At 39.7% G+C, this 22,169-nt stretch overlaps 1 protein-coding gene across 1 annotated transcript in view; it reads right to left on the minus strand.

Annotated features, from left to right (window-relative positions):
• Window positions 1-8,140: 8,140 nt before the first annotated feature.
• ryr2a (ryanodine receptor 2a (cardiac)) overlaps window positions 8,141-22,169 on the minus strand; it is a 255,585-nt gene continuing 241,556 nt past the window's right edge. The window contains exons 106-114 of the mRNA XM_050060332.1: window positions 21,690-21,823; window positions 20,308-20,368; window positions 19,584-19,730; window positions 18,477-18,611; window positions 15,169-15,325; window positions 13,268-13,332; window positions 12,996-13,096; window positions 11,501-11,552; window positions 8,141-10,327 (exon numbers count right to left, since the gene is read on the minus strand). Coding sequence (XP_049916289.1) covers window positions 10,232-10,327; window positions 11,501-11,552; window positions 12,996-13,096; window positions 13,268-13,332; window positions 15,169-15,325; window positions 18,477-18,611; window positions 19,584-19,730; window positions 20,308-20,368; window positions 21,690-21,823 — 948 coding nt within the window. The 3' untranslated portion in view covers window positions 8,141-10,231. The remainder of the gene's footprint in view (window positions 10,328-11,500; window positions 11,553-12,995; window positions 13,097-13,267; window positions 13,333-15,168; window positions 15,326-18,476; window positions 18,612-19,583; window positions 19,731-20,307; window positions 20,369-21,689; window positions 21,824-22,169) is intronic.

The following is a 22,169-nucleotide window of genomic DNA, read 5'->3' on the forward strand; positions in this document are numbered from 1 at the left end:
GGCTGATGATGCAAAGGTAGCCTGGGAGGAGGTCACCACAATTGTAAATCAATGTTGCGTTTCTCTCGTGCGCGCTCTCTCTTTCTCTCTTTCTCTCTTTCTCTCTCGCAGTCTCACTCTGTTTCTTTTCTTTTGGCTTTTCTAAGATGACAGATGCTGAATATATACTCCCTATCCGATGCTGTGGCTGTTTGTGGTTGGCTGAGAGGGATGTGAACTCATCAGTTTGCAGCTGCGTTAATCAAATCAGGTTGGGTTTCCATTACGCGTGCCAAACGTGCCAAACGTGCCAAACGGTGCCAATCCCCTTTGATCTGACATCAGATGTGACGGGACAGTCGATATAGAGATACATTTATGTGCTGATTGCAGATAGTTGAATGGTGGTTTTTGTGGCTATTTATTGCATTGTTAATGTGCCTGACATTCTGGAAACCTGCCTGTGAGGTTTTGGTGACGTGTGCGCACTGTCCGCCGGTCAGCCAAACTTCCACTTACACTGGCTGCGGTCCGCCTGCGCTGACAGTAGACCTGGTTTCAGCTGGTGAGCTTTTAGCGCACCTTCGGCGAAGCCTTTTGGCACGAAACTGTCACTGCGCCAAGCTGGATCTGTCGACACATCCCCCTGCTGCGCCGCCACACCCATCTCAGCGCACCTCGGTCTGCCAAACTACCAAACTGAGCGCGCCTCGGGTTGCGCTGCTCGAAACTAGCTCTGCACAGGGTTTGCCACCCTGCGCCACCCTGCGCTGCGCCGGGAAACTAGAGCCCATGGTGAGCACACATTAGCAGATGCTGGGCTTGTGGCCCATCGCCGACATGCCAAACAGGGCAGGAAAAACACTGATTTCTAACATGAAACTACGTTTTTCAGTGTTTTTACCAGTTTAAAACTCCTGGTTTGTTTGTTTTGGAGGAGCAGAGACCTCTGCAGATAATTTGGCTCACTGTAAAAAAAAAACCTCCTGAACAATGAAAACTCAAGGAACTCTAACCAGGAGAAGTTTCAGCTGATTGCAGACTGCAATCCTCAATGCTAATGCCACTAAATCCCCCTAAATCTTATACACTGCTCCTCTAAGAGGTAATGTTGTAATTGTTTTTAAACTTAACTACTTCGCTTTGAGTTGTGTCAGACTTTGAGAAAGAATGGATGAGGCAGCAGACTTCTCTCAGATTGGGAGACCATTATTTGACTCTGCCAGTTTGCCACACCTGAATCCTTAGTAGTCATCAGTGTATCAGTGCACCTGGATTTCATCACGGCGTGTTAACATTTCTGTGCAGGCTGAGATCACCACGAGACCACATAGTGGCTTATCTACAGGACAACAGACCACAGGACATCAGGTCACCTGCCAGACAATGCTAAGATAGGCAATTATAAAATCATTAATTATTGAAAATTGTGTGCAGACAAACTCTGAGCTAAAGTCTGCATTGATTGCAGTCAAGTTATTTTGACCCTGTGCCATTTTCAGTATAAAGTATAATAATACAGATATTGTAGTGACTATGACAGATACAGAGAGTAGCTTTGCCAATTTTAACTAGAAAAAACAAATTGTTAGGGCTGTCAAATGCTTAATTTTTAAAATTTATAAAGAAATAAAAAAGAAATCTCTGTCCACATGTCAAGATGTGTCAATAATGGCCATACAGACCACCACCGTCTACAGTGCTGCCTCCACTTAAAGGTCCTTTATCATAACCTCCTTCACTGTCGTCTCATTTGTTGCTGTGTGAAACTTTTGACTCAGCCCTCCAAGTGCCATCTATTGGCTTTATCTATACCAACATAAAGGGCGCATGGAAGTATGAGGGCAGTTACGTTTTTTAAGTTTGAAATGGACATAACCTGAGGATGTCGCTTAGACCCAAGTCTTCTCGATGTTGACTGATCTGCAGTCAGGTGCCTCCCATTTAGCAAGAGCTGTATTTAATTTCTTCGATTTAGTTTCATCCACTGGTCTGTGGGGTTTTACCCACTCCAAAATAGTGCTTTGCCGGCTTTGGTGATGCGATTGCCAGGGAACATCAGTCTGATTAGCTGCACCTGTATGGTCAGCTTGTAGCTCAAACTCAAAGTACACTGCTCAAAAAAAATTAAGGAAACACTTAAATCACACATCAGATCTTGATGAATCAATTATTTAAATTCAAAATCTTAACTGATGTACATTGTATAATTTGTTGAGAACAAAATGACCTAACGCAAACGGCAAACTTTCTTGCAACCGCGTGTATAGATGTGGAATCCTGGAGGAGCTGGACTACCTGTGCAACCTGATTGGGCTGCAGGTACCACCTCATGCTACCAGTAGTGACAAGGACACTAGCAGAACACAAAACTAGAGCAGAAACAGTCGGGAGGGACAGGGAGAGAGCAACTGTCTGTGGCCACCACATGTAAAACCATGTCTTGCTTTTGCCTCTCCATTGCACCTGTTGTCACTTTCACTTGCACCAAAGCAGGTGAAACTGATTCACAATCACTTGTGCTTCCTAAATGGACACATTGATATCTCTAAAGTTTAACTGACTTGGTGTTACACTGTGAAAAATAAGGCTTCCCTTAATTTTTTTGAGCAGTGTACTTCCGTATTATTTTAATATATTTAATACAAAGTGCATACTACCTTGTCTTGTCAACTGAGCCATATGGGAGTTTTTTTAAGTGAAATGGGCCATTCAAAAGCACAGTGGTGTAGTTATTACCATCACTGTGGCAGCAGGAAGCAGGGTCGGTGCATTGAAGGGAAGCAGCAGATTAATGCAATAAAACAACAACAACAACAAAAATATGTGCAGACCTTAACTGCATTGCGATTAATGCCTAAACACTGACAGCCCTACTACATTTTTTAACATATTTTTATTAGCATTCATATTTGTGCTGTGAGGGTCCAAAGGACAGAGGGATGTTGTATGCTGTAAAACCCTCTGAGGCAAATTGTGATTTGTGATATTGGGCTTTATAAATAAAATTGAAATTGAACACAGCTTTTCCACCTTTAAAACATTGTTACTCTAAATAACAGCTATTTTTTCTTTCTTTTTTAAATGCTTTTTTTTTAAAAATCCATTTTATGCTTTATTTTTCAAAATAAAGCATAAAATAATGAGCCTCAAACGTAATCCAAGACAACAGCCATTGAGACATTGAGACATATTGAGACGTTGTCAGTGGTGAGTCATATGTTTATGCCATTGTGTCCAGAGCCTGTATGTTCTATATGAAGAGTAGCCACAAAGCAGGGACAGACTTCCAAAATGTTGAAGCAAGAATATTCTGCTGTTCACAAGTTAATAAATAAAGTTTTATTTTCAAAATCATGCAAATCCATTCATTACTCATAGACTCAGTCCCTCTTTATACATTTATCTCTCAGAAGTAGCAACAGCCTACTCAAAAAGTCTACATGATGCACTACTGTGTGGCAAACTAAACATGCCCCCTCTGTGGTACATATGGAAAATATTTATTTTTACATGAGCAAAATACCACTTTGTAATGGCATTATTCGGTCTGATGTGGTATTGCAATGAAAATAAAAAGTAAAAAATAGGTATGACATCAGCATGGCATAATGAGCACACTGCATTTTACATAACACCCACACTGGCTGGTTGCAACTGTAACACTGTATTATCATACTTGTATAGTCATGTGTGCTAAATGTAAATCGCACATGCATCCTCACTCAACATTAAAGGTGCAATCAGTAAAGGAGGCTTTTTAGCAGCCTCTAGTTGGCAGCACGTCTTTGCACGCAAATTGTATGATGGAATTTCTCGCAGTCATATTTCATCCATGTTTTTCACAGCAGGAGTACCGCTCTTATTAGCTGTGGTGAGCTGACATTGGTAACGTAGCAAAAGCTAAGATGCTACTGGTAACTGCATCATGTAAGTCGCTTATTATGGAGACCCAAAACATTCAATATTTAATAAGAAATTACTATATATAAATAAATGCATACAAATGATATAACCATTAAATGCCCTCACTAAAGTTTGTTTTGTTTCATAATTTTTCACACTTTTTCTCACAAAGGTGGTCAAGACAAACGGGGCAGAAACAGTTGTGTATCAGGCCCTGAATGAGTGATCCGCCAATCATACAACTGGCCCTGCCTCTGGATTTAATATCACTTCGTAATAATGAGTTTTAAAAACGTTTAGATTATCACACAATTTCAGGGTTAATTATGCATTTTGTTCCATCAGTTTCTGGGGATTGAAAAATGAAGCCAACCAACAATTGCCAAAAACAGCAGTTCCTCTTCTGGCCACTTGAGGCTGGCTCCAAGAGTGAGTAAATCCCCATAGACTTCCATGTTAAAATGCCCAACTTTACAGCAGAAATAAATATGTTTACAGCCTGGTGCAAAAAATGTTTTGGTCTTTAAATGTAATTTTAACATTTATGGCAACCTTATGGGAGTTAATTTTTATATAACTCATCCGTTAAAATGTTATCACGGTTTAAAGTTCTGCATAATTAAAGGTGCAGTCGCTTTGAGTGACAGGTGGTTGCCGTCCGTTGAAGAGTCGCTATCATGGCAACAACATTGGTCAGGTAACGTAACAATGGCGTAACCCTAGATTTACCGATGATCTAAAAATGTCTTGTTCAGCGATTAGTTGTACTAAAAGACCCTCAAAGGAGTCAAATCTTCAGTTTTCTCAGGTAGGTACCTTTTGTTTTATTGCTTTTAGGCCTGTTTTTGTTCATGAAAATTAGCATTAGCATTATCACAGTTAACCATAGCTGTAAATGAACTGTGCTAACTAAGCTAACAGCTACCACTTCTGTTACATCTGGTTCCAAAAAAAGCAAGATGGTGACGGCCAAAATGCCAGAGTAGAGGCTTTAAAACAGAAGTTCACAGACTACTGCGTGATGTCTTGGTGGCTATATCTATTATTTTATACAGTCTATGATTTGATTATATGATTAATTTATCTTGTTTACTTGTTTAATATTAAACACTTTGGGTCTTTATACTGACCTAACTGGTCTAAGAAACATGATCCTAATTCATCACTATTGAAGTATTGCAGAGTCTGAAGCTCAATTCCCCTTTTACAAACTTCACTCATGGTAACTTGGGTTTTAGAAAAACCGAACTGAGCACAGAGGGTATGCCATGCCATTCTCAGCAGGTTTACAAAATAGGACTTCCTGTACCTGTTTTGGAAAGCTGATAGAAACAAAAAAGTGACAGGCGATGTTCAGACAAACCTATATGTATGTAATGATGGTTTTGTGCATAGAGCCAACAAAATATTTTTTATATATATTGCACCTTTAAGATTAAGTGGTAAAACTAATTGAACAGAGCCTCAGCTTTATTCCCTTACCATTATCTGTTAAGTAAATAAAATACATAGATAATAAATGAATAAATAATTTTATTTTTAAATTGAGACAAAGTTAAGCAAGCTTTTATTTGTTTCGCCTTTGTTTGCAATTTACAACGGTTGGTCACCTCCCATACACTCCCTGAAGGGCTATTGCTTGAGCTTAAAACCAAATGATACTTAAACAAACCTCTGACTCATAGTATATTAAAACAGAGATGGTTAAGTGAGAGAAAAGCAGCAGCCACTTTTTTTCTTTTTTTTTCCGGAGGGATGCACTCGTGGCAAATGACTTGAAGAGTTACAATGAAGCCCACAACACTTAAATACAATAATACAGAAATCTTAATTCATCTTAAATAATCCTATCAAACAATTTATGGGTGACATAGATTCAGTGTCTTTGTTATACTTGATAATTAAACCCGCATAATAAACATGCAATGGCATTTTTTTTCTGAGATATTCTTTTGGAGAACGTCTATATAAAAAGAGTAACTCTCTTTGCTGTATTGCATAAGATCACCACCAAAAAAAAAAAAAAAAAACAACAACCCAAAAAACATCAAATAAACAATCCTCATTTGAAAATGTTTCCAGGACATTTGCCAGCTCTGAGCATTCATTATAACAACACACATTTCATATCACTGAGGAATGAATCAGTAAGAATATGAAAAATAAACAATACTGCAATAATAATTATGCTTTAAATAGATTATTTTGTTTCTGATACTATAATTTTTTTATTTAATTCATTCGGCCTTTGCGCACCCAAGTCCTACAAGGTCAAACTTCATGAGTCATGAAATGTTTTCTTTGGAAGGTTTTAACACTGTCAGTGAATCTTCCTGCTTTGCAGTGAGGGGTGTAACAATTAAAATAAAAAGGTTGAAAAAAGAAAGAGCGTATAATCCAACATATTGATATGGATGATGGAATTCTGTCTCTTGATGTTGACTCCCATATTGCATGAGACAGAATGTTTACAGTATGTGTCTGCAGCAGAGTGTGTACTGACACAAAGCTAAAATAACAAGATGAATCCATCTTTAAAGTTGATGGTATGGCAGCCTGATAAATGATTAATACTGTTAAGTGTTATGGAAACTGTTGGAACAGCAATCAAGCACATGGAGCTTGTTCTGGAAGTATTGTGGTATACACACAGTTCCAAGTTTTTTTGGTCCACCTGGCTGAAACTTATGCAATCTACCAACCCAGCAATACAACTTACTATAGGCTATTGTTTGCCTGTTTATACTCAGAAGTGTTTCTGATATTTTGTACTCCCCATTTATATAAATTATTAGTAGTTGATTAAATACTATAAACACCTCAAGCACCACAAAACAGTTGAATCAATCATCTCTTAAACTGTATTAGTACAATTTGGTGAACCAAATAAACTGACAACTGTAAGTGTATATGGAGCCATCCAAAGGAACTGAATGCTTCTGTTAAAATGAAAAAGCCATTTGCACAGGACAAGTTGCACAACAGCATACTAAGTTTAAGGAAAGTGGAGGTTCCTCTTATTACAACACTACCACTAATGCCACACTCCACGCCTGCTGTTAAAAATCTCCACTCAATTTACAGTCAGTATGAAATATGACCTCATTTGCTGCTGTCATTTCAGCCCAGATGCCAGGATAAATGTTGGTGCTGTACATTTCTGAAAACCACAAATTTCTGAATTTGTACATCTCATACACATCATAAACATTTCTTAAGTGATGTAGTGGGATTACATGGACATGAGCTGAGTTTCTCATCAAGGGAGGAGGGGGAGGGGACGGTGTGACACCTAGAGGAGATGTCTGCCAGGCAGCAGACAGCACCAGACCACTTTTCAAGACTAACACAAGTGGGTGTTTTTTTTACACAAGTTTGGGATATTTCCAACCATGTTTGTCGTGACCAAACCTGGTATTTTTTTTAACATGGGTTAGGATAATGTTTGTAGCAACAGTGGGTATTTTTTAATGAGGGTTTGGGTAATGTTCAGCTGTGTTTTTAGCGCCATTTTTTGAATGGAAATGGGATATTTCCAACCATGTTTGTAGTGACCAAACCAGATATTGTTTAACAAGGGTTTGGGTAACATCCAGTCATGTTTATAGCATCACAGTAGTTATTTTTTGGCGAGAGTTTGGGACATGTCCAGTGTTTGTAGTGTCAAATGCGGTTGTTTTTAACAAGGATTTGGGGCATTTCCAGCCTTGTTTGTGGCGACCAAACCTGATATTTTTTAACAAAGATTTCCATAATGTTCAATCGTGTTTGTAGCAACAGAGGCAGGTATTTTAAAACCAGAATTGTGGACTTAGGCGGCTTTGTTTGTAGCGAGAAAAGAAGGTATTTTCAAACAAGTTTGGGACATTTCCCACCATGTTTGTAGCATTAGGAGGTTAGGGTTAGAGGATAACGGTTAACCCTAACCCTCTGGCAAAACCAGTTGTTTTCCTGAACCTAAACAAGTGGGTTTTTTTTGTACCAAAACCTAACCACACATTAACCACAGTGTTGTTATACCATAAAATTGTAACATAAAGTTTTGACATATCTGCTACATATGAAACTTACAAACATAACTGTGGTTTGCAGACACATACAATGTCAACATGTATTTTGGCGATTGGAATGGTAATTTCAAACTGAAACCTGACATCCCATAACTTTACAAGACAACTTAATCATCTGATAGTAATGTATAATTAAACAGAATTGATTAAAACATATCTTAAATAAAATTGTAACACCCCTTTTTCACTGTATAAAGCTATAATGCAAGCACAACTGAAAATTTAAATTATTTTTAATGTGGATATTTATACTAAGGTCTGCACCAAATAGTGTAAGAACCAGTGAGAAATGTCAGTCATGTTATATTTGTAATAACAAAATCCTGAGGGCATTTCTCTCCCCGTCCTTCTTCCGTCTGAATTTCTATTTTCCTATAGTGCTCACATGTGGTATGTTTCTGTCTTTCATAAACATGCCGTCACCCAGCTCTTGGTCTTATCTTCAGTCTCTACATTATATTCTCTGACATTCCTCTCTCCTCCTCCAGCTTGCATAACTCACCCCTGGCTTAGTAAGGCACTGTATCCTCCTGTCTCCACTCCTTCTGCTTTCATCCAAACATTGATCATCATCTGTCTTCAGCCTGTCCTCCTGATCTAACTGATGGGTTGCTCCAGCCCGGCTGATTATTTATCTTAGCTAATAAGCATGCGCTAACTTTGTCGGCAGCTATAAAGTCTGAAACAGACAAATCACTTTTTTGCTGCTTTGGTATTGCTTTCATAAAACTACATCGTTTGATTAACAAATGTACGGAGCAAGCCCTAATTAAGTAGCATTAATTGAAAAAAGACAGTCTAAAGCTCCGATAGGGACACCTAGAGGCTATGATGTTTCTTACACACCAAAATACTGTTGGACAGAACAAACATGCAGAATTTAGTTATTCTTAGAGCCTTGACCTGTAGCGGGGCTAGACAATTGTCTGAATGGTGATGTTAAATCATGTGTTCAGTAAATTCCATGGCATTCTGACCAGTAGTTTCCCACATATTGATCTGAACCAGCTTGTTGGACACTATCCTAAAACCATGATGCTACTGGGGCAAAAGATCAAATAAAAGAAAAAAAATTAGTAAACATTATGTCAACAATGGATTCAACCATTTTGCAAGCATAGTTTTCGGGACATTTATTTACTTCTGTTGTCTTAAAAAAAGATGATAACTTGCAAGCTGATGGAGAATCATGACTTGTTGACGTCCATATGTTCAGCTCACTCAGCTCCACTGGAACAAATGGACTGCTGATTATGTTGCTAATGATGTGAACACTTAGTTAAGGAGCCCTTCACACACAGTGTTGGCATGTACAGGGTGTGGACACGATATTAACATCTGTAAACTATATTTTAAGTCAATCCAGTACAACGGCTCTATTTGTAAGGATCAGGATGTTTAGTGTTTGTGACATTGTCATAGAGGTGTTGATTCGACTCTGTGGTAATTGTGTAGTTTGGTGGTTTGCTGGATTAGATTATGTAGAGGCACCTCACATCTTCCTGCTTGGCATGTACCACAAACTAAAAAAAGGATACCTCAGAGTTTAATCCCGCACCCCTTTGACAGTCTTAACAAAGCAGACCCATAGGCTTCTCAAAGGTCGCATTTATTGCAGAGCTGTTGTGTTGGATTACAGCAGGGTTGTAGGTGTTCCTTCTTTGTGTCCACCCCCTGTACCTACATGCAACGTGCATTGTACACATGAAAAGTCGTAAACATCATCATACTAATGTTTGCTCTTTGTGTATCGGTCATTGTCCTGAAAGTCTTTCAGGAAAAATTCTCTCTTCATTTTCTCTCCACTCTCCTCCTCTGTCCATCTTTGGGTCCTTCCTTTTGCTCTTGCTCCATTATTCCTTTGTATTTTTTGCTTGTTACTGTGAATGTAGAATAAGATGAAGCAAAGAAGTCATCATCTGAGCCAAAAACCTTGACGTGCCACCAGTCACATATTGTACAGCATATACTCTGATATTTTCTATGTACAAAGTCAGAGTTAGAAGCATTCCAAACAAAGTGTGCTGGAAGTTGGGGCAGAGCTGGCGAGTTGAGTGTCTGGATGAGGAAGAGCTGGGAGGAAGGCTTAGGGCGGGGCCTGTAGAGGACGCTGGAGATTCCTCCTGGACTGGGAGCCGAGTATAGAACCCATCGTTCACTGGAACAGGGACTCCTTAGAGAGCAGTAAGAAAGGTTTGAGGGATAAGCAAAGGGAAGATGTCTGTAGAGGGCCTTGAACAGGTTACAGTATGAAAGCTTGTTGCCCCAAGAACAGATCAGTTGAGCTGATCTTCGTACTGTTTCCGGAAACAGTCACCTGCAGGGAAAAACTCCCAGCAACGCTCCTGGTACATCTTCCATACGTAAGACTCCTTTAAGACAGACAGATGGGAGGAGGTAGAAAGGGATTACATTATATACAACATATTTAGAGTCACCTACTGAGGTTAGTAACAGCAGTGTGAGCTTCAAACACTGAGCCACCAATGGCCCCAGTATGTGTTCAAACAAATTGTTGTAGGACCAGGGCAGAAGTGTTTCTACCTGTTCCAAATAGCCAAACTCTGTCAATATGTTTACATGCACAGTTAAGTCAAGCTATGGTTATAGCTCAACTAGGCCATTTAACTGAACTACTGTCACGGGAGGGGAACGGATTTATTGACCCCTTTCAGCTTGTTAGTACTGGACCTTTTTTCAGTTGACCTACTACGTCTCAGACCAAACAATCGCCAAAGTTAGCTACGGGTAGCTAGTGGCAAACTGGTACCATGGTGAACAACGTCACAGCCCTGTACATTTTGTCCGTCCAGAAATGCACAGCTCTGATGTAGATTTTGCCATTTTGTTATCGGCTACTTCTTCCTCTGTTACACATTTAATGCTATGTGACTCGGGTCAAAGCCTGGGGAAACTGTGGAGCATGCACAGAACGCCTAGGCCAGTTTGGGTCTGACTGACTGTATACATGCAGGAGTAATTTGACTCTCAAGTCACATTATCTGAGTGTGTTAGTCCAACTTTGAGAAATTCAATTTAGTACGATTTCAGTGGGACTAGCATGTTTACATGTGTTTTTGGAAGTCTGGTTTTAGTTGGACTAACACAACAGGACTGACAGGATTTATTTTATTTGGAATATAATGGACAAGCAAAAGTCAGCTACATTTCTTTATAAATCTATATAACTTGATGATGTCTTTACATAGCCTGCCTTTCAGTTGTTTTTAAGGTCAATAAACACAGACAATATTTGACTGGAATCTCTCCTATTTGTCCAGGACACTATCAGGACATGTAGCAGCACCAATTTTTTTTCTACAGGAAACCATACAGAGGGGTGAGATTCCACTATTGGACATGGGTTTCAGATGCTGTTAGAGGATCTGACAGGCACTTTGTTTGAAGCATACTGAGGCTTTAACCATGCAAACAGCAAGGATCAGAAACACTGGAGGAGAATTTGAAGTTGAGCTGTACTAACTACATTACAATATCATAGTAATGTATATTTAATAAGACCAAAAGAAAAAAAGCTGTTTTACCTGGCCTGTGTGCTCTGTTTCATCTTTGTTGATGAGATACATCACAAAGAATCTGAAACACACACACGCACATACATTAGAAGAACATATCCACTGACAATATTGTCACACATACACCCGCATGCACAAACATACACCAACAGAACCTGATGTTAAAGGGTAAATTTGGTGTTTTTCAACCTAGACCCTATTTTTCCATGTTAATGTGAATAGTGGGGACAACAATTTTATGAATTGGTCCAGTATTGAGGGAGATCGCTGCAGCCCAATGTAATCACTCAGGGCATGTTCGCACTGTCAATTAATGTTAAGTTAAATTAAGTTTTTGTCAAGAGCCTCAGGCTCAGGTTGTTATTCTAAATGAACATTATGAAAAGGATCCCTACAGTGCTAAACTTTTTGTTAAAGAGTAAGATCCTTTTTGTTTTACCAGAAACACCCCTGAAATCCCTATCACCAAACCCGACAGACTCCATTAAAATAAACAGCTTAAAACACACTTCATTCAAAGTTGCCAGAAACAAAAAAAAAACAGCAACTGACAAAACCATTTTGGTTCATCTTTACCCTGCTCTGACAATCATTAACTCTGGTTTTGTTGAAATAAACCCTTAATTTACCTAGTTAGAAGTGAAAATATACTGGCTCAATACTCGATACAAATTTATATTTATTTAAATGAAGTCTGGTGGGTTTGGCGATAGTGGGGCTGTTTCTGGTTAAACAAAAAGGATCTTACTGCTAAAAAGGTCTATCTCTGTAGGGATCCATTCCATAATATTGTCAGACACTTAGAATAACAATTTGAGCCTGTCAGTGGCAAAAACAAACACTTTCAGTGGACGTACATTGATAGTGCGAACATGCCCTGAGTGGTAACATTGCAGCACGCTACGCTTACACTCAATACTGGACCAGTTCCAAAAATTGTTCTTCCCATTAATGTTGTAGACATAAAAACATGGAAAAATAGGGTCCATGTTGAAAATGACCAAACTTATCCTTTAAAAAAACGCCAGCACTTACTACTACAACTACTGGTTGTGCAGAGGAAGGTTTGAAACATGTCTAAAATCATACAGCTGAGAACTGTGTCCACTGTTTTGTTGTTTGTTGAGTTTGCACATTATACATTCAGTAACAAAGTGTTCTGACATAATAACATAAATAACAGCACACACAACAGATTAGCCACATGTTGTAATGGGGGACATGTAGCGGAGTGGCATTAAGGATTGTGGGGGCCAGCTCCCAGAATCTTTACTGCGTACAAGGACCCTCAAACAACCACACTGGTGTTTAAATGATTTGTGTCACTGCTCAAAACATTCCCAGTTATAAATTGGAGGCAAAGACCAATGAGAACACAACATTTGTTGAGTCTTTCAATCAGGTGCATTGCACAAGGCAAGCATGATTATAAAATACCAGGTTACACTTCGTTAGAGGTACATGTACACACATACAAACACACAGAAACTCCAGATGTACTCACAGGTAGTTGGCTAGGTTGTGCTCCTGTAGCGTGTGCGTTTCAAAGCCATGTGGCACTGTGTCAAAGTAGTCATTACCTATTCCACAGATAAAACATTTTGTCTGGAAGAGAAAGATGGATGTTACGTGATTCTCGTTATACAAAACCTTTAACTGACACTCTTTACTTGTAACCATATTGGCTGTTAAAGTGCAACCAGCATCTGCCAGTCATGTGCTGTATAATACTGCATTGTTTTAGGTGGTAGAGAATGTATGAGTGTGTCTTTTCACCTCCATGTCTTCTTTCACTTGTTCCTGCTGGTCCCTCAGCTCTCCAAAAGCATCAATGATCAACCCTTGAATGTTCAGACCACAGATGGTGGAGAAATTAACTAACCAGACCACAACCAACAGCCTAAGCCCTTTGTTTTACTCAATAACCTTTAATAGTACTGGATCTTCATGTAACAGTCTTCATATTACTATCATACAATGATCACAACTTTATTTGGGTTTGTGGGAATCTAAGACAAAATGTTAAAAACAGCTTTAAAACAATGCCACTACAACGTTGAACATGTAAAATGTGAAGCTTATGATATCATATTTGACTGATATAATCATCTGGTTGTAATTCTGGAATGAAAGAGAAAAAAATAAAGACAATTCATGCCCAAAACATGTCACTGCAGAAAAACACAGGTTCTAATTAATGCTATTATTTTCACTTGTGTCTGCTGTGAAAAAGTCCTCCTACTTGTAGCTGCAATATGATGCTGCAATATGGCCAACTTTACAGCAGAAGTAAATATGCTTACAGCCTGGTACAAAAAACAGTTACGACCTCGATAGCTAATTTTCCCTGCTCCTGAAAACTGTATGGGGGTAAAGGGGTGCATTTTTATGACACACCCCTTTAAATGTTATTGAGGCGTAAAGTTACACAAAGGGCATGACTGCTTTGAGTGACAGGTATGAGCTGTCCACTGACAATTTGCTACCACGGTGACAATGTTGGTAAGGTTATGCAACCATGGCATAACCCCAGAGTCAGTATAGTATAAGTGCAGCCATTGCTGTCACTATTTTAGTGTTTTGTCAGTTCATGACAGTAACATTTTAGTCCCCTAAAAAAGTGTTATTCAGCATTTGGTTGAACTAAAAGATGTTCAGTTTTTCTCGCATATGTACATCTAATTGGTTAATGGTTTTAAGTCTGTTTTTCCGCTAGCGAAACTGACGTTAGCATTATTACTGTTAACCTTAGATGCACCATGCTAACCAAGCTAGAGGCCAGCATTAGCTCCACTCTCTTGTCCAAACATGGACACCTCAGGCTCCAAAAAAATACAAGATGGCGACCGTCAAAACACCAAACTCAAGGCTTCAAAATGGAAATCCAGAAACCAGTGGGGTGATGTCCCAATGGCTACATCAATTAGTTTCTACTATAGAAACTATTGTTTCTACTGTCTACAGTATGGCTCTTTAACGTGGACGTGTGTGGTTGTGCTGCTGCTGTGGTCCTGCCTGATGCTTCCTGCTGCTGCTGTGATCATTAGTCATACTTCTACTGTTATTATACACATATGATTATTGTCACATATGTATACTATCAGATATATTAATTATAATATTATTACTTTCATTACTGCTGTTGTAAGCTACTGTCACTACTGTCCTGCATCTCTCTCTGTCTCTCCTTCTGTCTCATTGTGTCATACGGATTACTGTTAATTTATTATGCTGATCTGTTCTGTACGACATCTATTGCACGCCTGTCCGTCCTGGAAGAGGGATCCCTCCTCAGTTGCTCTTCCTGAGGTTTTCCCCGTTAAAGGGTTTTTTGGGGAGTTTTTCCTTATCCGCTGTGAGGGTCCAAAGGACAGAGGGATGTTCTATGCTGTAAAGCCCTGTGAGGCAAATTGTGATTTGTGATATTGGGCTTTATAAATAAAATTGATTGATTGATTGATTGATTAAACAAACGTCGGCATGACCCAGACTATGATGTAGGCTCCGGACTTGTGTAAACTCCACAGACCCCTTTGATAATTCTAACAAAGCAGCTTAAAACAAAAGGGAGTCATCTTCATGGGTTTGCACCCTTCTTTACTGATGGGGCAATGTGTGTGTGTGTGTGTGTGTGTGTGTGCGCGCGCGTGCACGCATGTATGGGTTGGACCTCTCACCCTGGATGATGGCCAGGAGGATAACGATGACAAAGAAGAAGAAGGTAATGTCAAAGATGATGCGATAGATCTCATACTCGTCACCTGCTGGGTCCTCAATCTGGTCACCAATCCCTCCACCTGCTCGCACACCAACATACATGTGGAACATGTAGCACTGTGAGAGGGTGAGAGAGAGAGAGAGAGAGAGAGAGAGAGAGAGAGAGAGAGAGAGAGAGAGAGAGAGAGAGAATTAACATGCTGGATTTGAAATGAGGACTAGTTGTGATTTTTACAACTCACTGAAAGGTGCACACCTTTTTTTCTTATTTTGCACTAAAAGTAATATTTAAAAAAAAAAAAGTGCAGGTCAGGATGACAGAAATGGGACTGACTAAAGAACTCTTTGACAACTACGTATTTAGTTTCAGTAAAAGGAAAATAAGTCTTAAAAAGTCAGTCAGTCTTCATCCGTGGAATGATTTTATTGTGTCAGATCTGAGTTATATGGTCTGTGACCCAGTACATTGAACAATGTTTCCACAATGAACATTTGCAGTATGACCACCATAATTTGAGCAACAAAGTACTACAACAATAATGACTTTAAAATGAAGTTAAAAGTAAGGGAATAATGTGTTAAATGTGTTAATGGGAAAACAGGAAAGAGAAGAAATCTTAAATCAGACATACTGTGTATATAAAAGGAACAAGATGCAGTGAGGAACTAACAAAAGGAGAAAGAGGAAAGAAGATTGTAAAACCCTAGTACACTGAGAGAAAGATGGAGGCTAAGAGAGGAACAAGTGGAACAGAAAAGAAGAGATCAGCTCAGATCCTCTCATCCTGCTGGGAGTGTTATTGTAAGGGATTTAATCACATAAAGGGAGGAGAGGAAAGAGCAAAAACCTGCCTGGGGCAGTGGCCCTTCATCAGTCAATCCCTCCATCCCACTAAGCCCCTGTCACCTTCCTGTACACCAGTTAGAACTGCCACCCGCGGCCCCTTAATAGGAAATAGAAGAGCTCTATGGAATGCTATGGGTGAGTGACTATAGGGGATTAGAGTGTGTGTCCTGAAATTTCCGGGTGACAGAAGGCCCCCTCCCACCCCCAGAAAACACACACCATAGAGCCCTTATATAGTATTTCTTTCAGAAGGCTCTGTAGCAGAGAACAGCCTCATTATAGCAGTTATTCACTCTGTCTTTACCTGCTTCCTCCCTTCATCAGACAAGATGTGTCTAGATATTTGATTTGACATGTTTATGCTTCCTACCTGATTAAGCTAATATGCATTAAAGGCACAGACCTTTTTGTAAATGTTTAGACTAGTAGTAGGTAGTTTACACTACCAAAGATTAAAATGCGCGATAAACCTATTAGCACTGTACCATGGCCTCTAGCATGAAGTCAGTGCCAGTATCGCTATCCTGTACCACAAAGCTAGGTCACTTTTAACCCTCATACCTACTTCCTTTTCCATCATATCCAATTATCCAGGGCTATCACTGTTACTGTACCCAAGGAGCCTCAAACTGAGCTTGCATCATAGAAAACAAACCCAGGTTGGTAAGAATTAAAAGTCATCTTTGTTATGGTCACACGCACTGTTGCTATTCCTACAAAGCTAACAGATGCCTGGAAAAGAAACTGACAAAAGAAAGCATGTAATCTTACAGCATTTCAGCTGAACCACAGACAGAGCCTGAGGGTGAACACTGTCAGACTAAAAGCTCTGACCCATGACTTTCTGACCATAAATGGAGCTGGACCCTCTTTACAGACAGGCTCCTCAGGATGCTTCCTACTTTCAGTGAGGCAGGCTTTACTGATATTAGCAGCAAGAACAGCAGTGAGCCACGGCCCAGAGCAATGAGACTAAATAGTTGTGAAGAGACAAAATCATGGTCTCAAAAGGTAACTTCTGTGTCTTCAACCTGGACCCTATTTCCCATGTTTTTGTGTCTAAATGACTAATGGTAAAAAAATGTTTTTGACATTGGTCTAGTATTGTGTGAGAGTGCTGCAACCAGTAGCACCGAAACAGGCTGCAACGTAACCACTTGAGGCATGTTCGCACCGTCAATTCATGTCCACTAATAGTGCATGGTTTTGCCACTGACAGGCGGTCATCACGGTATTAGGGTATACCAGGGTATTTAGAAGTTACGATGGTAAGATTTTCAATAACGTCAAAACTACAGATGCTCATCTTTCAGTAGCTGTATTGAGGATGATATATGTAGTGCACATTATGCACCACCAGAGGTCAGTTTTTTATTGGTGGAACATTACAGACTGGAGCGTTAGGGGTGGGTTAGCACTGCAGACAAATGCAGTCATATACCGCATACCCTGGTAGAATTTCAGGAAGGCATGAAAAAATAGATACCACGCAAGCCTATCAGATTATTATAAGTGTCTGACAGCATCTCAGAAAGGATCCCTGGAGAGACAGACCTTTATGTGAAAGAGTAAGGTCCTTTTTGTTTAACCAGAAACTCTTACTCTATCTTAGGTCTATCTCTGTAGAGATCCTTTCCATAATGTTGTCAGACAGAATGGAAAATTGAGCCTGTCAGTGGCAAACACAAGCACTTTTAGTAAACGTAAATTGATGGTGTGAACATGCCCCAAGTGGTTACATTGCAGCTGGTTTTGCTGAGGCCGGCTTCAGGACTCTCACTCAGCACTGGAACAATTTCAAAAATTGTTGAACCCATGAGTCACTTCAAACACAAAAACATGGGAAAATAGGGTCCAGGTTGAAAAATTCTGAAGTTACCCTTTGACATTTGACAACACCCAACTGCACAGATGTGAGAAATATATATATTCAACAAAAGCAATGGGCAGATTTTAGTTTCAGATTATTTCTTGAAAAGTCACCAGAAACGATCCGGCTCAGGATAGCCGTTGGTCCACATCACCGTTTTATATCCAACACTACTGCCTCTCACCAGTGCCACGTACACATTCATTCATATAACAGGACTGCTTCCCAGTGTCCATACATGTAACTGCTACCTGCTGAAAAACAGCATACACCAACTTACCCTTCATCTACATGTTATGAATTTCAAGTTCATTCATTAACCTCTTGTCTTGTTAAATGTTACATCAGATATTTGTTCCTGTCCTCATTTAAAATGCTGTCATTATGTTCACAGCTAACACTGACCAACAAAGTAATGACTTAATGCTAAGATGCTGCCTTGAGCCATTAGACCTAAGGCAACTGTAGTTGCCATTCTAGTAAAGCACAATATGTTGGCAAAGTGTCTGACTGCACTACAGCACAGAAAGCTATACACATGTCACACTCACTGTCAACATGTCGTCACACTTCATGTCTGGCAGTTCTCCATCTTCACTCTTGTTGTAGAACTTCCTGAAGAAGTTGAAGGCCACTACTGTGTATAGGTACACCACCACTGCTAACAGGCCAACTGTTAACACCAGCTGGAAGACAGGAGAGAAGACAAGGCTGCTGTGATGCACAACAGTCTGGGTACAGAAAAAATACAACAACATGGGCAACTAAAATAACAGCATGTTTGTATGCTTTAAAAAATGTGAGATGGTCTCTAAAATACTTAAAATGGTGGTTAGTGGTTGATCTGGACAATTTGAATGTACTATTTCTGTGCTGGTGTTATTTAAGGTACTTTAAAACCCCCTTGTGGACAACAGTAGAAAAAACCTCTATTTGGCAGCAGGGTGGCTTTAACAAGCATGCAGGCGATCACTTTGCTTTCTTCCCTCAAGTTTGGATGTATGTACAGCAGAAATAGTCTGCAACACACTGGGAAGATACATTTTATTAAAGATAATCTGTCTTTAGTTGTTTTTATGGAGAATCGTTGAATGAGTTATTTGACAAGCTTTACATGTCAGCTACAATATGGATACAGTATATTAGGGGTAGTACAATACAGAGTGCTAAAAGGTGGTAACATTTAAATATATGATTGGAATGTATTTATGTAACATTTTTCATACTGTGTTGATGCCATAGGAGTAGGGAAAAAGAGTTGCTACTGTATATGTGCTGGTATGTAAAAGGCAGAGAGCGAGTGGGGGAAAATGCATTTAATTCCAGGGGCAGTGAGGCTGGAGATAGAATAGTGGCATCAAGGGCCGCAGTGTGTCCTGGAGCAGCAGCGCATTTCTAGTTGCCGCCGGAGTGGGGTTGTACATTGAAAATAATGGGGGCATATTTTTTGATGCGCGGCATTCACTGCCAGTTTGTTTTGGCTTTTACTGGACTCTGTTAGCTGTTTGTCAAGTCTGACAATGCAACATCAGACAGGGATTCTATGTTACTATGTATAACACAGTAGTTGCAGGAAGGTGTTTAAGTACAGACATGCAAATGCTGTAATATGTGTGCATTTTTTCGACCATAGAGTAGCTGGGTATGTCGTAGTTTACCTGTTTGCCATTGTGTGTGACTGAGGACAGGATGGTTCGGAGTGTCTTGAAGCCCATGGCAATATCGAGCAGATGGGCAGCAAAGAAGAAGTTGTTATAGTGACCCAGGATGGACATGGTCATATACCAGGCCAGATACAGGAAGGACTGTATGGTGCGAGGGACAGTGAGGTTAGTTAATACAGTTACATAAGGACAATATCAATGTTCAGTTTCTGGCTGCATTTACATGGCTTTTCAATTTTGGCACAGATTAGTGTATCAGTTCACGAAAATGTCACATGAAGTGACTGTTAATGATCCCAGAATTTGACGGGACCAAAACTTTGCATAAATGAGACAACAGTACGTTAGAAAAAGCCAAAGGTAAGCTGGTACTATATTTCCGTATATATTGTTGATATGCTTCAATATCCGCATACTGCAACCTTCAGTGAAAGGCAATATAGTGTAATATATGGAAAGTGCGGTTAATTTGAATCAGAAATTGGAAAATGTCTGCAAAGATGGCAAATCAAGCCTCAGTTTGACATTTTATTATCATTCATTAACAGTTTTTTAATTTTTATTATTGATTAAATACCTCTGGAATGCCTGCTGACATCATGATAATATTTAAATTCTTAAATGTAAAGAGGCAATGTTTTTGAAACCCTGTTACTTCCAATCCACATAATGGAGCCAGACATGGCTGCTAAATGATTTTGTGCCTCTACATACTTACATTGTCTGTGAACACAACCCCCAGCTTCCAGATCTGGTACTTGACATCAATGGAGTTCAGCCTGAAAACAGATGGAGAAGAGGCTCACAGAGGACGATCATGTGTGAGACCATATGACCAACAGAGGACCCTGAGCCTCTGAAGAAGACCCAGCTTTCAGGGTGAATAAAAGTCCTGCTTGTAAAACCTGATACTATTAACTCCAAATCCCATTTCAAGTGTGTACAGATCAGCCTACTGGACAATGATTCATACCAGTAAAGAAAAACAGGTCTATCTGTTCTCAGATTGGAGCTGCTATTCTGCCTCTTCATATTGTAACAGGTTGGTGGGCTGCTTTGAAAGAAGAAAATTTTGTCCAGTGTGTGATCTGAGATAAACAAAAAAATGAGGGCATGGGCGGCTGTGGCTCAGAGGTAGGGTGGGTCGTCCACCAATCGAAAGATCAGCAGTTCGATCCCGGGCTCCTCCAGGCTGCAGGTCGAAGTATCCTTGAGCAAGATACTGAACCCCAAATTGCTCCCGATGGCTGTTTCATCGGTGTGTGAGTGTGTTAAAACTGAGTAGCAGGTGGCACCTTGTATGGTAGCCTCGGCCACCAGTGTATGAATGTGTGTGTGAATGGGTGAATGTGACTCGTAGTGTAAAAAGCGCTTTGAGTGGTCACTAGATGACTAGAAAGGCGCTATACAAATGCAGGTCCATTTACCATTTACAGAACACAAGTGGATATGAATGACTCAAGTCATCTGAAATGGTTATTTAAATATGTGGACAATTGAACTGTCCCATTTTTCAGTGAATGTATGGGGGTCAGGATGACCTTGTATTAGTAAGCGGTGGATGGTAACTATGGTTGCTGTTTTCCTGAATGATATACAGTACAGGCCAAAAGTTTGGACACACCTTCTCATTCAATGCGTTTTCTTTATTTTCATGACTATTTACATTGTAGATTCTCACTGAAGGCATCAAAACTATGNATTTATTTCTTGTTAAATAAAATTTAGTTTTCATTTATTCATAAGTAGTATTTATTGCTATGTATGTGCACTGACCTGAACAGCATATAAATGACCTTTCTTTAATCATACAAAGAAAACGGATTAAGAATATAGATGTGGATGCACTTTGACTAAGTTTGTCCTGGCAGTGTACGATAACTATGGTCAGCCCACCGTGAAATGCTGCAGCCATTGTTAACATTATTACGCTTTGGTGTAAAATATTTTGTACGATTCATGATTTAAAATCAAGCTTTAGTGTGCAGGTACGTATTATTACATAATTGTGTCTCATAAACACATAAACGCGCACACACACACACACACACACACACACACACACACACACACACACACACACACACACAGAGTACTCACACAGCAGCCAATGAGCTGTCTCTCCTGGGCTTTCTCTTTTTGTGAGAGTCGCTGAAGTCCAGAGCAGCCTTGTCCATTCCCAGCAGCTCACTGATGCGGTCATGGCCGTAGAACTCTCCATATTTATCCATCACCTGAGGAGAAACACAGAGAAAACACTTTCCAGTAGGACAACATCTCAGGTAGAATAGACTGTATTTTTCGCATTGAACGTCATTCATACAAGGACAGATGACAAGATGTCATCTGTCAACAATACAACTACTATCCTCATCTTATGGCAACCAGTACATACACTGTGTTTTACTAGAGACACACAGGGTTTAGCCTTATTAATCTTCAATTTAATCCTTCCAGGATTACAGCAGTAATGTAAGTCATTTACAAAAGAAAAAAAAAAGACACCTTATCTCGTTATGATGAGTTACTATCTCATAAACACGACATCAGGATCTTGTGTTTATGAGAAAAGTTCTCATA

This window comes from Epinephelus moara, chromosome 13, assembly GCF_006386435.1.
Source record: "Epinephelus moara isolate mb chromosome 13, YSFRI_EMoa_1.0, whole genome shotgun sequence".
In the NCBI taxonomy this organism is placed as follows: Eukaryota; Metazoa; Chordata; class Actinopteri; order Perciformes; family Serranidae; genus Epinephelus; species Epinephelus moara.